Here is a 14,893-nt window from a genome sequence, read left to right as displayed (position 1 = left end):
AGTTCCATGTGGGAAAGGGACTGTGTCCAACTTGATGACCTCATACCTACCTCAGCACTTAGTACAGTGCCTGACATATAGTATGTGCTTAACAAGTACTACTTTTTTTAAGAAAAGAAAAAGATCTGAGGGGCATGTTGGCATGAGTCAGCAATTAATCTATTTGAAAAAGATCTGAGAGGCATAGTGGCATGAGTCAGCAATCAATCGTTTATTTATCGAGCACCTACTGTGTGCAAACCACTGTCCTAAACGCTTGACAGAGTACAATATAACAGAGTTGGTAGACCCGTTCCTTGTCCACAGTTAGTTTACAGTCTCTAAAGGGAGTTTACAGCAATGCAGTGCTGGAATTTTTAAAGCTCCTTCCAGCTCTGGGATACATTACTAGATCTAGAGAATATATATCAATCAATCTATTAATTGTATTTATTGAGTGCTTGCTGTGTGCAGAGCTTTGTACAAAAGGCTTGGGAGAGTCCAATATATGAGATTTAGTAGATATGTTCCCTGCCAGCAAGAAGCTCGCAGTCTACACAGTCCTCTAAGTAATAACTGCTATATTAATACATCCAATATATCCTATTCATTACCAATTAATGCCTAGTAACCTATTCATTACCAATTAATGCCTAGTAATGTGTGGGTGGATCTATTTAGATAACTTGGCAGTGCCCTTCTGCAGTACTCTGCATAGGCCAGGCTCTCGATAGAATATTCTCTCTGGATTTCATCACCAAAAGGGGAAAGCTGGAGTGGCTCTAGATAAGAGAAACCAAAATGAAGGAAGGAAGGTCTTCTGAGGGGTTAAAACAATTTAGCTTGATTAGCCTGGAGAAAAAAGATTAAAGCCCGGCAATAACTTCTTCAAGTACACAAAGGGTTTGGGGGGGGGGTTTCGTGTTTTTCTTTCTCGTATGAAGACGATAACCAGTTGTTCTCAGTGATCACAAAAGACTGCCCTAGAAGGAAGATGATAAAATTGCAATGGGTCTGGTTTGGCATATCAAAAAACATCAGGTGATGATTAAAAAGATCATCAAGGGAAGTAAGTTATAGAACAAGTAGCAGGGGAAGGTTATGGAATTGAAAAAGGTAAAAAAGAAAGACTAGAAAAACCATCAATCTTTCTGCCTGGATGGACCTTTTTTTTTCCAGTCGGAGGACCCTGAAGATACCTCATCTGTAAAATGGGGATTAAGACTGTGAGCCCCACGTGGGACAACCTGATCACCTTGTTTCCCCCCAGCGCTTAGAACAGTGGTTTGCACATAGTAAGCGCTTAACAAATACCACCGTTATTATCATTATGCATTTTGGCAGCAAGACGGCTTAGTAGGCTATTATTATGGGGGGCAATGACAGGCACGCGCTGAGTTTGCCCAGGTCCCTGGACAAAACTGTTTTCAAAAAGGCGGGAGCGTGGATTGAAATCCTATTTTCCTCTGCTGCGCTTGTGGGCAGGGATGCAGCGTGGCTCAGTGGAAGGAGCATGGGCTTGGGACTCAGAGGTCACGGGTTCAAATACCAGCTCTGCCACTTATCATCTGTGTGACTTTGGGCAAGTCACTTAACTTCTCTGTGCCTCAGTTACCTCATCTGTAAAATGGGGATTAAGACTGTGAGCCTCACGTGGGACAACCTGATTATCCTGTAAATCTACCCCAGCGCTGAGAACAGTGCTCTGCACATAGTAAGCGCTTAACAAATACCAACAGCATTATTTCTCTTTGTTGCTGAACTGTACTTTCCAAGCACTTAGTCCAGTGCTCTGCACCCAGTAGGTGCTCAATAAATACCACTGAATGGATTCCCAGGCTGAGTCGCCCGGCCCACTAATTGCTCTCGCGTTGCCCAATCAGAAACACCTCGTCACCAGTTGCTGGGCAGATAAAGCCACGGACTAGGACGGCCCCACCGGCAGGGGAGAGGCCGGGCCTGATGGAAGGGGGCGGTTCTGAGTATTCCTCTTAGCCACTCCCAGCCAGAGCCCGTTTGATGGACAGGTGTCTTCACCAATCGTCTTAAAGAAAAACGGTCTTCCCTCTCCCCGCCCCTCCTCCTCGGGCCCCGAGCTTGGAGAGCGACGATTGGTTGATGGCTTGAGCCCAGCGCTTGGAGAGCGACGATTGGTTGATGGCTTGACGGGCGGGGGGATATCCAATCGTCTTTCGAAGTGGGGAGAGGGGCGGGTTTCCAGCCCGGTTGCTAGGCAGCGGGGGCGAGGGAAGGGGGTCGCGCGCTTCGAGTGGCCCAGTGTGGCCTGTTCCTCAGGCCTCACCGACCTCCACTTCCGGTCTGATTTCCCAGACGCCTCTGCTTCCCCCTCAGGCCTCCCATTTTCAGGGCAAGTTTGGTCCTTTCCAGGCGTCTTTCCCCTCCTCATCCCACATCCTCCCTTTGCCTCGACGCCAAGAAGGAGCTTTTCCTCATTATCCTTTTTGCCTCCCTGGCAAGAAGAAGGCCTTTAAGAGGGCCTTCCTCTTTCCACCCCCAAGGGAGGGGGAGAAGTCATTGGTTGTCATGGTGAAGCTCTCAGCCAAGTGCATCCTGGCAGGTGAGTTGGTAAGTTTCCCCCTGAAACCACCCTTGGCCACAGTTTTGGTGCCTTTTCTATGCGCTTCCAGGAAGAGCAGGGGTCTGGGAGTCCGAAGTCTTGTCTGCTGTGAGACCTTGGGCCGGTCACTTTACTTATAATAATGATGGTATTTGTCGAGCGCGCACTGTGTGCCAAGCTCTCTTCTAAGTGCTGGAGTGATAATAATGTTGGTATTTGTTAAGCGCTTACTATGTGCAGAGCACTGTTCTAAGCGTTGGGGGAGATACAGGGTCATCAGGTTGTCCCACGTGAGGCTCACAGTTAATCCCCATTTTACAAATGAGGTCACTGAGGCACAGAGAAGTGAAATGACTTGCCCACAGTCACACAGCTGACAGGTGGTGGAGCCGGGATTAGAACCCACGACCTCTGACTCCCAAGCCTATGCTTTTTCCACTGAGCCACGCTGCTTACAGGTGAGGTAACCGAGACCCAGAGAAGTGAAGTGACTGGCCCAAAGTCTCCCAGCTGACAGGTGGCAGATCCGGGATTCGAACCCATGACCTCTGGCTGCCAAGCCCGTGCTCTTTCCACTAAGCCACGCTACTTCCCCATGCCTCAGTTACCTCAACTGTAAAATGGGGATGAAGACTGTGAGCCCTATGTGGGACGTGGATCGTGTCCAACCTGATTACCTCGTATCTATGCCAGTGCTTAAAACAGTGCCCGGCACATAGTAAGTACTTAAGAAATACCATTTTAAAAAACGGATGATTGATCGCTTTGATTACTCTCATTCAGTCAGTAGTATTTATTGAGCGCTTACTATGTGCAAAGCACTCTCAAGTGCTAGGGTAGATAAAAGCTGAAAAGATGCTGTGTCTGATCCATCTAGGAGTGTGATCCTGTGAGTTTCGGACTATAAAAGGGAAGGAGAAAAGGAATTTTATTCCCATTTTATAGATGAGGAAAGTGAGGCTCAGAGAAATGAAGCGACTTGCCCAAGGTCATCTGGCAGTTAAGTGCCCGAAGCTGGTATTAGGATCCAGGTCTCCTGACTTCCAGCCTTGAATTCTTTCCTCTGTGCAGCTTCTTCCTCTTCCATCTTATCTCTGGCTTCACATAAAGATCTAACCCCAAAAGTGTTTTTCTATTTTAAATAATAATCAGAGAAGGCACGTGTTGAGAAGCGGAGTGGCCTAGTGGAAGAAACATGGGACTGGGAGCCGGGTTACCTAGGTTCTAATCTTTGTGCCATTGCTTGGGCAATCATCTATCCTATCTGGGCCTCAATTTTCTCATCTGTAAAATGAGGATTAAAAGCACTTAGAACCGTGCTTGGTAACAGTAAGCACTTAAAAAAAATACCATAATTATTATTATAAACTGTTCTCCCATCCCTCATAGACTATGAACACTATATGGGATAGGGACCGTGTCTGATCTGATTGTATCCACCTCAGCTCTTAGCGCAGCGCTTGACATAATAAGTACTTGAAAATGGAATATTTAATTATCTTAGTGTTCATAAACAGAAGCAGTGAGGCCTAGTGGATAGAACATGGGCCTGGAATCCAGAGGACCTGAGTTTTAATCACGGCTCTACTTCTTGCCTGCTGTATGACCCTGAGAGAGTCACTTCACTTCTCTGTACGTCAGTTACCTCATCTATAAAATTGGGGATAAAATACCTGTTCCCCTTTCCTCTTAGACTGCAAGCCCCATATGAGACAGGGACTGTGTCTGATCTGCTTATCTTATGCCTACCCCAGTGCTTTGAATTGGAAAGTGTGAATTGGAAAGTGACTCGTAAACAGGATCTGGCTTGAATTTTGGGTGAAGCCCTGTCAAAACAGGACAAATATAAGTGGTTATTATTATTATTTTTATGGTATTAGTAAAGCACTTACTTTGTGCCAGGCACTGTACTAAGCACTGGGATAGATACAGGCTAATCAGATGGACTCATAGAGCTGATTGGATTAAGGCTGATAAAAGATTGGAGTCTTCTACTGGCTAGATTTAACTCTGGGGCCTTACTAAGTATAAAACCTAGCTGCATGTTCTGAGAAGACGGAGCAGGGGAGATCAATAGTATTTACTGAACGCTTGCTGTGTGACGAGCCCTCTAAAAGTTTTATTATTCCCAGCATCGTATTTACTCATAATTAATACCCATGTTCCCCCACAAAAAACTGTAAGTCCTATGTGGGACAGGGACTGTGTCCAACCTAATTAACTCGGATCTATCCCAGCAATTAGCATAGTGTTTGACACATACTAAGTACTTAAATACCCTTAAAAAAAATCAATGAAGCTGGGATGTGTTTGTCAAAGAATGGATGCATCAGAACAGCCGTATCACGGGATGCACTTTTTCCTAGACTTACATGCCGTTTGTGTGATTCTGTTCCAGAACCATTCCCAAAGGGCTGGCCGGGTCTGATCTGTAGAGTTGAGGAAACTGAGGCCCAAAGATGCTTATTGATTTGCCCACGGTTGCCCAGCAGACAAGTGTTGGACCCAGGATTAGACCCCAGGCCCTCTGACTCCCAGATCCGTGCTCTTTCCACTAGGCCCCGCTGCTTCTTGAGTGGCTAAAGCCTGTTTTCTTAATTTGTTAGGTGATGCAACGGTGGGGAAGAGTGCCCTGGCTCAGCTGTTTGAAACAGATGGAGCTCATTTCCAGAAGAATTACACAATGGTGAGCCTGGAGAAGGGTCACATGTGGTCGAGGGTGGGAGAAAAGAGCTTAGAAAATCATCACCCAGTTGTGGGGAAAGGTCAGGAAACCTTAGGGGAGGTCGACCTCTAGTCTGTAAGCTCGGTGAGGCTGGGGAATGTGTCCGTTATATTGTACTTTCCCAAGTGCCTAGTACAGTGTTCCACAGGCAGAGAGTGCTCAATAAATACGACTGACTGAAGCCTTGCGGGGGAGTAATCGGCCTCTTAAAGAGCCCAGGAGAGTGCATTAGTAAAGGGGAGCTGACAGGTCTCCTAGCTGTTTCGATTGGTAGCAATCCTCTCTGTGTAAAGCCTGAAGTGCCTTTTTGAAGGCACGTCTCCTCCAATAGGCCTTCCCTGATTAAGCTCTCATTTCCTCTTTTTCCACTCCCTTCTGCATTGCCTTGATTTGCTCCCTTTATTCATCCCTTCCTCGACCCTACAGCACTTATATACACATCTGTAATTTAGTTATTTATATTAATGTCTGTCTCCCCGTCTAGACTGTAAACTCATTGTGGGCAGGGACCCTGCCAGTTTGATTGAACCGTACTCTTCCAAGCGCTTAGTACAGTGCTCTGCACACAGTAAGCGCTCAATAAAGACTGATTGACCGACTCTGCCTCCCAATGCCGTCGTCTTTCCCCTCGACCCTGAACGTAAGTCTGTTTTTCAAGGGGAAACAGGTACTCGGGAACTTTCCTTCCCAGGATTTCAGGTACTAATCCTTGAATCTTTTTCTTTACGATGGCAGTACCCTCCTATCAGTTGAAGGTTCTTACGGTACAGGTGGGGCAAGGAGCAATTGAGTGTAGACGTTGAGCGCTTACTGTGTGCAGAGCACTGTGCTGAGCGCTCGAGAGAGTACAATACATCACAGTGAGTATGTTGTGTATATATATATATATATGCATTGTGTGGGTTGCATATTGTACTCTCCCAAGCGCTTAATGCAGTGCTCTGCCCAAAGTAAGCGCTCAAGAAATGTGATTGAATGAATATTCCAGAGTCGGTAGACACGTTCCCTGCCCACGAGGACCTTACCGGCTAGAGCACTCCAACAGAACCAGCTTTGTATGAGGAACAAATACTCCAGGGACCCAAAGCAGAATCTCTGACCCCCAACAACGTACCGACGGACGGCATCTTGAAACTCACCCATCTTCCTGGATTTCTTTTATAGACCACAGGAGTGGAGTTGATCCTGAAGTCTGTGGCAATACCAGACACCGGTGACAGTGTGGTAAGTCCCTCCAAGCCTTTCACGTCAATCCCGTAAATCTGTATTCGCGACCATCTGACGCTCTGGGTCCTGAGTTGTCGGTCTGGATGTTTCTGAGCGGTTGGCGACGGAATCACAGGAGCGCAAATGACGGGGAGAAATCAATTTGTCTAACCCCGTTCCCTCAGGCAGGGCCACGCCTCGACTATCCCCGGTGGGTTGGAATCAGCCTTGCTTTTCATGACTTGCAGAAAAGGGAAAGATAGTAATCATAATGATGATAATGATGGTATTTGTTAAGCGCTGGGGTGGATACAAGCAAATCGATTTGGATACAGTCCCTGTCCCATGAGGGGCTCACAGTCTCTATCTCCATTTTGCAGATGAGGTAATTGATGCCCAGAGAAGTGAAGTGACTTGCCCAAGGTCACAGAGCAGAGAAGTGGCAGAGCCGGGATTAGAACCCATGACCTTCTGACTCCCAGGCCCGTGCTCTAGCTACGTCTCCATCATCATGACGGATACCACCTTTTAACCCCCCCGAATCACACTTTCGACTTGAAAATTAACTTTACAGAGTAAGGTTCCAAATGACCTCTTGAGCCCCTTGAGCCCTTGCCAACCTATTTAGAATTCCATCCCACCAGGTAGGAAATAATGTTATTCTCGTTTATTTTTCTTTGTATTTTTTAAGTGCTTACTATGTGCCAGATACTGTACTAAGCACTGGGGTAGTTACAAGCTAATCATTGATTCATTGAGCGCTTACTGTGTGTTCCGGGCACTGTACTAAATGCAGAGGGAAATACAAGATTATCAAGTTGGACCCAATCCGTGTCCCACTCGGGCCTCACGGTCTTAATCCCCATTTTACAGATGAGGTAACTGAGACCCAGAGAAATGAAGAGACCTGCTCAGGGTCACACGGCAGACAAGCGGCAGAGTCGGAGTTAGATCCCAGGTCCTTCTGACTCCCAGGACTGGGCTCCCTCTCCATTCTTTTGGCATTTAGGGGGCTTGGAAATTTATCAGGCAGTAGGATAGCTCTCTGCCCTGTTTGTTCAAGGAATGTGTTCTTTCTGGGTCTGCTTAGTCCACTTTGTTGTCCTGGCAAACATGACATTTGCTTCCTCTGCCTATGGGGGAGAAAGAGGAAACTTGGCAGTGAGCTGTGCATAGTAGCGCTGAATCTCCCCAGGTCTGGATTTGCTCGAGATGCCTTTTTCTTTCTGCTTCTAGGAACTCTTCATTTTTGATTCTGCTGGCAAGGAGCTCTTTACCGACATGCTGGAAAAATTGGCAAGTAGTAAATAATCCCCCTCCCCTCCCCCCACCACGTCCTTCTACAAGAGTATTCCACATGAAAAGCCTGCTAAATCTTTATGCCGACACTGCAGTTCGGAAGGCTCGCTGAGAGGTCAGTTGATGCAACATTTAAAGGGTACTTCTCTTAAAGTGGCAGCTGTCTGAGAAAAGTACACTGTGTTGCTTAGTTAGGCAAACACCTGGTCCCCCAAGGACTCCGGTCAATCCGTGGTATTTATCGATAAATTGATTTCTTTATAAATTTATAAATACCATGGGTTTATTGAGCGCTTACAGGGTGCAGAGCACTGTACCGAGTGCTGGGGAGAGTTCACTGCAGCAGAATTGGTAGACGGGTTTCCCGCCCACAGGAGCCTTCCGGTCTAGTCAGTCATTCAGTCGCCGTCCCAACCGAGATCCATCCACTTGAATCCATCTCTTGATAATAATAATGTTGGTATTTGTTAAGCGCTTACTATGTGCAGAGCACTGTTCTAAGCCCTGGGAGAGATACAGAGTAATCAGGTTGTCCCACGTGGGGCTCGCAGTCTTCATTCCCATTTTACAGATGAGGTCGCTGCGGCCCAGAGGAGTGAAGTGGCTTGCCCACAGTCACACAGCCGACAAGTGGCAGAGCTGGGATTCGAACCCATGACCTCTGACTCCCAAGCCCGGGCTCTTTCCACTGAGCCACGCTGCTTCTCTTGATCACAAGTTTGTTATGGGCAGGGAATGTTTCTGCTAATTCTGTTGCATTGGACTCTTCTGACCTCTTAGTACAGTGCTGGGCACATAGTAAGCCTTCAATAAATAGCACTGATCGATTGATTGCTCCGGCAGTGGTTTTTCAAGTCTGGAATCCAAGAATTTGAGGCAAGAGCCTCTAAAATCCTAGCGTGCAGCCAGGTGGTATGGACAATACATGGGGTGGGGGGGTACCCCAGGTTTCTGGATTTTCCCACTGCACACTGCGGTGTTGAGCAACAAGACAATCGGGGAGCAGTTCCCTATTAGCCATTCATTTGTTATTGATTTTTTTTCCCGTATTTAACCGTTCCTATCTCTCACACATTCTTTTAACTCTTTTAAGGCCCTCAAGTTGCATCGATCCCTCCTCTCCTCTCACTTAATTCTAAGCTGAGAAGCAGCGTGGCTCAGTGGAAAGAGCACGGGCTTTGGAGTCAGGGCTCATGAGTTCGAATCCCAGCTCTGCCACTTGTCAGCTGTGTGACTGTGGGCAAGTCACTTAACTTCTCTGTGCCTCAGTTCCCTCATCTGTAAAATGGGGGTTAAGACTGTGAGCCCCACGTGGGACAACCTGATTCCCCTATGTCTACCCCAGCGCTTAGAACAGTGCTCGGCACATAGTAAGCGCTTAACAAATACCAACATTATTATTATTAACATTATTAAGCTCCTCAAGGGTGGGATTGTGTCTTATACCTGTATTATCTCCAAGTGCCTATAATCCTCTGCATACAGAAAGCGTTCATTAAATACAATGGATAGTGCTTTTTTAACAGTCTCCAAGTGGTGTGCGAGAGGAGGATGCGGACTTTTTTTTTTCCCCAGAAGGAAGGTCCCGGCAGTCTTCTTAGCAAAATAAAGGGCATTTGCCATATTGGAACTGTTGTTTGGGATAATGTCTGAGCAAGGCCACCCCTTCAATTAGTCATCAGTCCTACTTATTGAGCACTCACTCTGTGCCGAGCACTGTACGAAACGCTTGGGAGAGTACAGTATAACAGAGTTGGTAGGCACATTGGGCACAGTGAGCTTCGGGTCTAGAGGAGGTGACAGATGTTGATATAATTGAATAAATTATGACTATGTAAATAAGTGCCGTGGGGCTGAGGGAGAGGTGAATAAAGGGAGCAAATCCAAACGCGAGGGCGACGCAGAAGGGTGTGGTAGAAAAAGAGATGAGGGCTTAATCATTTCTTTGAATTTTTCAAACTCTCTGTCCTGTCCTGTGCCCTGGTTGGGCACACTGTCAGTAGCGACTCATCCTTCTGCATCAAGCAAATGCTTCCTTTGAATTTGTTCGTTTTTAGGGTTTTCCATCAGTTAACTGAATAATAAAATTAATAATATTTTTAAGTACTTACCATGTGTCAAGCACTGTTGTAAGTGCTGGAGTAGATACAAGCTAATCAGGTTAGACATAATCCCTGTCCCACATGGGGCTCACAGTCTTAATCCCCATTTTCCAGATGAGGTAACTGAGGCCCAGAGAAGTGAAAATGATTTACCCCAGTGTCAGAGCCGGGATTAGAACCCAGATCCTTCTGACTCAGAGGCCCGTTCTCTATCCGCTAGACCACACTGCTTCTTCTGTCACTCTGTCCTTTTTTTATCCGTCCCCTAGAACTCGAATTTCTTTCCCTCAGAGGATTCTTTTAGCTGTGTAGATCCCTGAAAGTTGGTGTCCCTACCAATGACTGGGTGGATTTGTGTGCGTGTGTGTGTCTTTCTCTCCCTAGTGGATTCAACCCAGCGTCTTATGTCTTGTCTATGATGTGACCAAAGAGCAGTCCTTCATCAACTGTGCCCTCTGGCTGGAGAGAGTGCGGGCAAAGGCTCAAGGCATGCAAATTCCAGGTATGGGACCAGAAGGGAGCAATCAATAAGTCAATCAATAGGATTTATGGATCGCTTACTACGTGCAGAGTACCAGACTAAGCGTTTAGGAGAGTATGATAAAACAGAATTAGCCGACGCATTTCCTGCCCGTAACAAATTTACAGTCTGGAGACGAGCCTATGGTCCGGAGACTGTAATCCGTCAGTGGTTTTTAGCGCTTGCAGCGACAAGCAGTTCCTGTGTTTCAAACAATGGTATTCATTGAGCGCTTACTTTGTGCAGAGCCCTGGACTAAGCGCTTGGGAAAGTCCAATACAACAATTAGCGGACTCGTTCCCTGCCCGTAACGAACTGACGGTCTAGAGACTGTAATCCTCCAGTAGTTTTTATTATGCACCTGCCGTGACAAGCTGCTTCTGTGTTTGTCGGTGGTATTTATTGAGCGCTTACTATGTACACAGCTCCATATTAAGCGCTTGGGAGAGTACAATACAACAGAATTAGCAGACATTCCCTGCCCGTAATGAGTTTACAGTCCAGAGACTGTAATCTGTCAGTGGTTTTTATCGAGCCCCTGCTTTTACTGGCAGTTCTTGGATTTCTGTGTTTCCCCGTGACAGCTCTTTTCACGCAAACGAAAGTGACGCCTTACGTGTTTATCTCTCCTCTAGTGGTTTGGGATGCTTGAAATCTGCTCGTAACCCCCCGATGAGAGGATCGGTCAATATAGTTCCCGGCGTGGACGGTGGAGAGTGAGGCAGGGAGACGAGGAAAATCCTGGTCACGTCAGTTCCGATTTTCCAAATCTATCCGCAATCTGATGGGGTGATGTTATTGTTAAAGCTTTCATTCATTCCTTCAATAGTATTTATTAAGGGCTCGTTATACGCGGAGCACTGTACTAAGCGCTTGGAAGAGCACAGTACAAAAATATACAAACACAAGCCCTACCCACAACAAGCTTACAGTCTAGAGGGAAAAGCTTGGGAGAGTTCGATATAACAGCGTGACAGAGTTAGTAGGTAAATCCTTATGTAAAAACCCTCATGGAGCCTACAGGCTAAACGAATACAGGACAAATAAAAAATATAGAGACCTTAAAGAGAAGGGACAGATGCTGAAAACACAGCCTTCCTATTTTAATTTTTTTTGTTCTTTAGCCTTTCCGTGCTAGGGCAGAGTCCCTGAACTTTAACTTGTTTCCTTCCCCGCCTCTTGTCCCGGGAAACTATTTTTCATTCATCGGAGTATCCATCAGCTACCTTACTTTCAACACCTCCTTCTGCAGCTCGGATGAGCCAACTGTGGTGAGACACATGACCCTTAACGGAACTCGCTGTCGTTCTCCCTCCTGGCAGGAATATTGGTAGGGAATAAAACAGACCTGATCGGCCGACGGGTGGTGGAGAGGACGCGAGCCCAAGAATGGGCGACCAGCCAAGGCCTGGAGTATTGTGAGACGTCAGTGGTAAGTACCGTGTCCCCCAGAGAAAAGGCTTCAGGTAAGGCCGACCGTGCCAGAGCTTTGGAAGAAATGGATTTTTGCAATCAGTTGAGAGGCGGAGTGCCCGGTGGAGGGAGCGCGGGCCTAGGAGTCAGAAGGGCGTAGATTCTAATCCCAGCTCCGCCCCTTGTCTGCTGTGTGACTTTAGGCAAGTCACTTCACTTCTCTGGGCTTCGGTTACCTCATCTGTAAACTGGGGATTAAGACTGTGAGCCCCAAGGACTGTGTCTACCCTTAAATTATCCAGTATCCCCTCTGCTCTCTACGCTCGTCTCGGGAAGGGAACGTGTCTACCAACTCTGTTATAATGTTACATCATACTCTCCCAAGGACTTAGTGTAGTGCTTTGCACACAGTAAGCGCTCAATAAATACAATTGATCGATCCCAAGGCTTTTAATTACCGAGACAGTCTTTTTTTTTTCTCCTATGGTATTTAAGTGCTTTATGCCAGGCATCGTACTAAGCACTGGGTTACGTACGAGCTAATCAGGCTGGTCCATGTCCCATGTCCCAGACGGGGCTCACGGTTTAATCCCCATTTTACGTATGAGGTAACTGAGGCCCAGAGAAGTTCAGAAGCTTGTCTAAGGTCACAAAGCAGACAAGTGGCAGAGCCAGGATTAGAACCCAGGTTATTCTGGCTCCCAGGCTTGTGTTCTTTCCTCTAGCCCACGCTGCTCCTCTCAACGTGGTTTTTGCATCTCGCATGACTAAGCAGAGGAATAAGATAACTGATACCAAAAGACCCAATCTCCATATTTCTCCTTCCTCCGTTCACCCTTTGAAACTTCCCCTTTGACTCGGTATTCCAGCTTCCCTAGCACTCTTGATTGAACTGAAATCAGACGTGGCCGGGGCCACCCTCACCCAGGCTATTTTGATTAGTTTTGTTTTTTTCCTGGTATTGCCTAAGTTAAGCTTTTTGTAGCTGCAGTGAAACATCTGGTTTTTTAAGTGTCCCAGTTAACACGGCCCTTTGGAGTTGATGTAACGGAAGCTCGGTTTGCAGCTCAGTTAAGAAAGGAGTGATTAAAATGGAAATATAATCAGATTCAGCCGGAGACATAGCTAAATCTACAAGTCAAATCCCTCTCTTCAGTAAGCACTGTGTGCTTAAGGTCTAGCATCTCTCAGCTAGATGAAATACTGTCCATCCAGTAGACTTTTGGTACTCAAGAGAGCTGGCCTTTGGGTTCTTCCTTGAGTTTCAGGCGATTTGACTGTACGTGTCATCTTAGTCGGTGCTTCTTTCCTCAGGGATGAGATACTTGACTTCTAACCCGTACGCCGCCTGCCTGTCTCCCGTTAGCCTCGCTCGTGTTGTGAGTAACCCAAAGTACGTGACAGTCACGGCTGCTCCTTTGAAACTCGGCAGAGGCGAAAGTAAATCCGTGATTTCTCCTGTTGGATCAATGATTTTCTTCATCCGGGACTCTTCCTTACGAGAAAGCTCAGATGAAGACTCCGGCAGATATCGATGCCCCGAGCTTCTTTCTTTTTTATGGTGTTGGTTAAGCCCTTACTCTATGCCGGGTGCCATACTAGGCGCTGGGGTAGATACAAGCTGATTAGGTTAGACACAGCCCAGGTTCCAACTGGGGCTCCCGGTTTTAATCCTCTTCTCACAGATGAGGTGCGCGAATCCCAGAGAAGTGAAGCAACTTGCCCCAAATCACACGGCTTCTGCTTCCTTCACGGTTCCTCCCGCAGCCTGCCTCCCCTCTGGTCGGCCTCTGGCTTGGCGGAAACCGTTTCGCTCACCGCAGAGCTCCGCTTTCCCAGCCTGTCCGGGGCCGGTTTCAGACGAGGCTTCTAATCCCTGAGCGGTTCCCCCCCCCCCCCGCCCCCCCTTTTCTCTGACCATTCTCTCCACAGAAGAAGATGGAAAACTTCGAGACCCCTTTCCACCGCTTGGCCAGGTTGTTCCGCCAACGCTACCTGGAGGTCGAAGAAATCTTTCACTCGCTGGTGTGACGAGCCTGGCTCCCGTGGACGGGCTTGCTCGCTCCCAACCGAAACAGCTTCTCCAAAGTGGGAAGTGGCTTCCACCCTCCCTGAAGAGGAGAGAATTCCAGATTTGTATTTTCTGTACAACTTGTCCTTATAACCTTAAATAAACCTAGGAGAAAAACAACCAAGTTGCACATCTTTTTTTTTTTTTTTGATGGGATTGGTTAAGCGCTTACTGTGAGCCAGGCAATGTTCTAAGCACTGCGGTAAATAAAAGGTAATCAGATTGGACACAGTCCCTGTCCCACATGGGGCTCACCATCTTAATCCCCATTTTACAGAGAAGGGGACTGGGGCCCAGAGAAGTGAAGTGACTTGCCCAAGGTCCCATAGACAAGTGGCAGAGCGGGGATTAGAACCCAGATCCTTCCGACTCCCAGGCCCGTGTGTTCTGTTCTGCTGCTTTTCTCCTCTCATCACATCAGTGTAGGAGTCTGGACCGTTGGAGTTGGAGAATTTGGCAGCCTTTTTATTCATTATCAGTCAGTCATTTATCAAGTTCCTCCTGAGGTCCAGGGACTGTACTAATCGCACGGGGAGAGTCCAACAGAATTATTATGGACGATGTCATTGTTGTAATTATCATTATTACAGTTGCGAAGCATTTAGTACGTGTCACGTACTGTGCTAAGCAGTGGGGGGAGATGCAAGTCGATCAAGTTGAACACAGTCCCTGCCCTCCATAGGGCTTACAGGCCAATCTGGATATTGAGTCTCCATTTTACAGTTGAGGAAACAGAGACACAGAGGAGATGAGTGCTAATCATCACCCTCACCACCTTCAAAGCCTCATTAAAAGCCCGTCTCCTCCAAGAGGCCTTCCCCGACTAAGCCCTCAGTTCCTCTTCTCCCACTCCCTTCTCCGTTGGCCTTATACTTGGATTTGCACTCTTTATTCGCTCCTCCCTCCGCCCCACAGCACTTATGTGCATATTCAAAATCTATATTAATGTAAGCTCGTTATGGTCGGGGAAGGTATCTACCAACTCTGTCGCGTTGTATCC

The 14,893-nt window shown here is 47.1% G+C and overlaps 1 protein-coding gene across 4 annotated transcripts; it reads left to right on the top strand.

The window, feature by feature from the left end:
* The first annotated feature begins 2,224 nt into the window (after window positions 1–2,224).
* On the top strand, window positions 2,225–14,013 carry IFT27 (intraflagellar transport 27). 4 transcript variants are annotated; one of them, XM_007661046.4, is made up of 7 exons: window positions 2,225–2,557; window positions 5,164–5,243; window positions 6,447–6,506; window positions 7,725–7,784; window positions 10,274–10,391; window positions 11,732–11,841; window positions 13,137–13,423. In XM_007661046.4, the coding sequence occupies exons 1-7, from the start codon at window positions 2,524–2,526 to the stop codon at window positions 13,140–13,142; spliced, it is 468 nt and encodes a 155-aa protein (XP_007659236.1). In that variant the 5' UTR covers window positions 2,225–2,523; the 3' UTR covers window positions 13,143–13,423. The 4 variants fall into 4 exon arrangements, with proteins under 4 accessions (XP_007659236.1, XP_039770052.1, XP_001511243.2 ...); XM_001511193.5 differs by lacking the exon at window positions 13,137–13,423 and adding an exon at window positions 13,755–14,013 and having other exon boundaries at window positions 2,226–2,557; XM_007661047.3 differs by lacking the exon at window positions 13,137–13,423 and adding an exon at window positions 13,755–14,013 and having other exon boundaries at window positions 2,415–2,565.
* Window positions 14,014–14,893: the final 880 nt, after the last annotated feature.

This window comes from Ornithorhynchus anatinus, chromosome 14 (genome assembly GCF_004115215.2).
Source record: "Ornithorhynchus anatinus isolate Pmale09 chromosome 14, mOrnAna1.pri.v4, whole genome shotgun sequence".
Taxonomy (NCBI): Eukaryota; Metazoa; Chordata; class Mammalia; order Monotremata; family Ornithorhynchidae; genus Ornithorhynchus; species Ornithorhynchus anatinus.
This window is presented reverse-complemented; position numbering and strand designations above follow the sequence as displayed.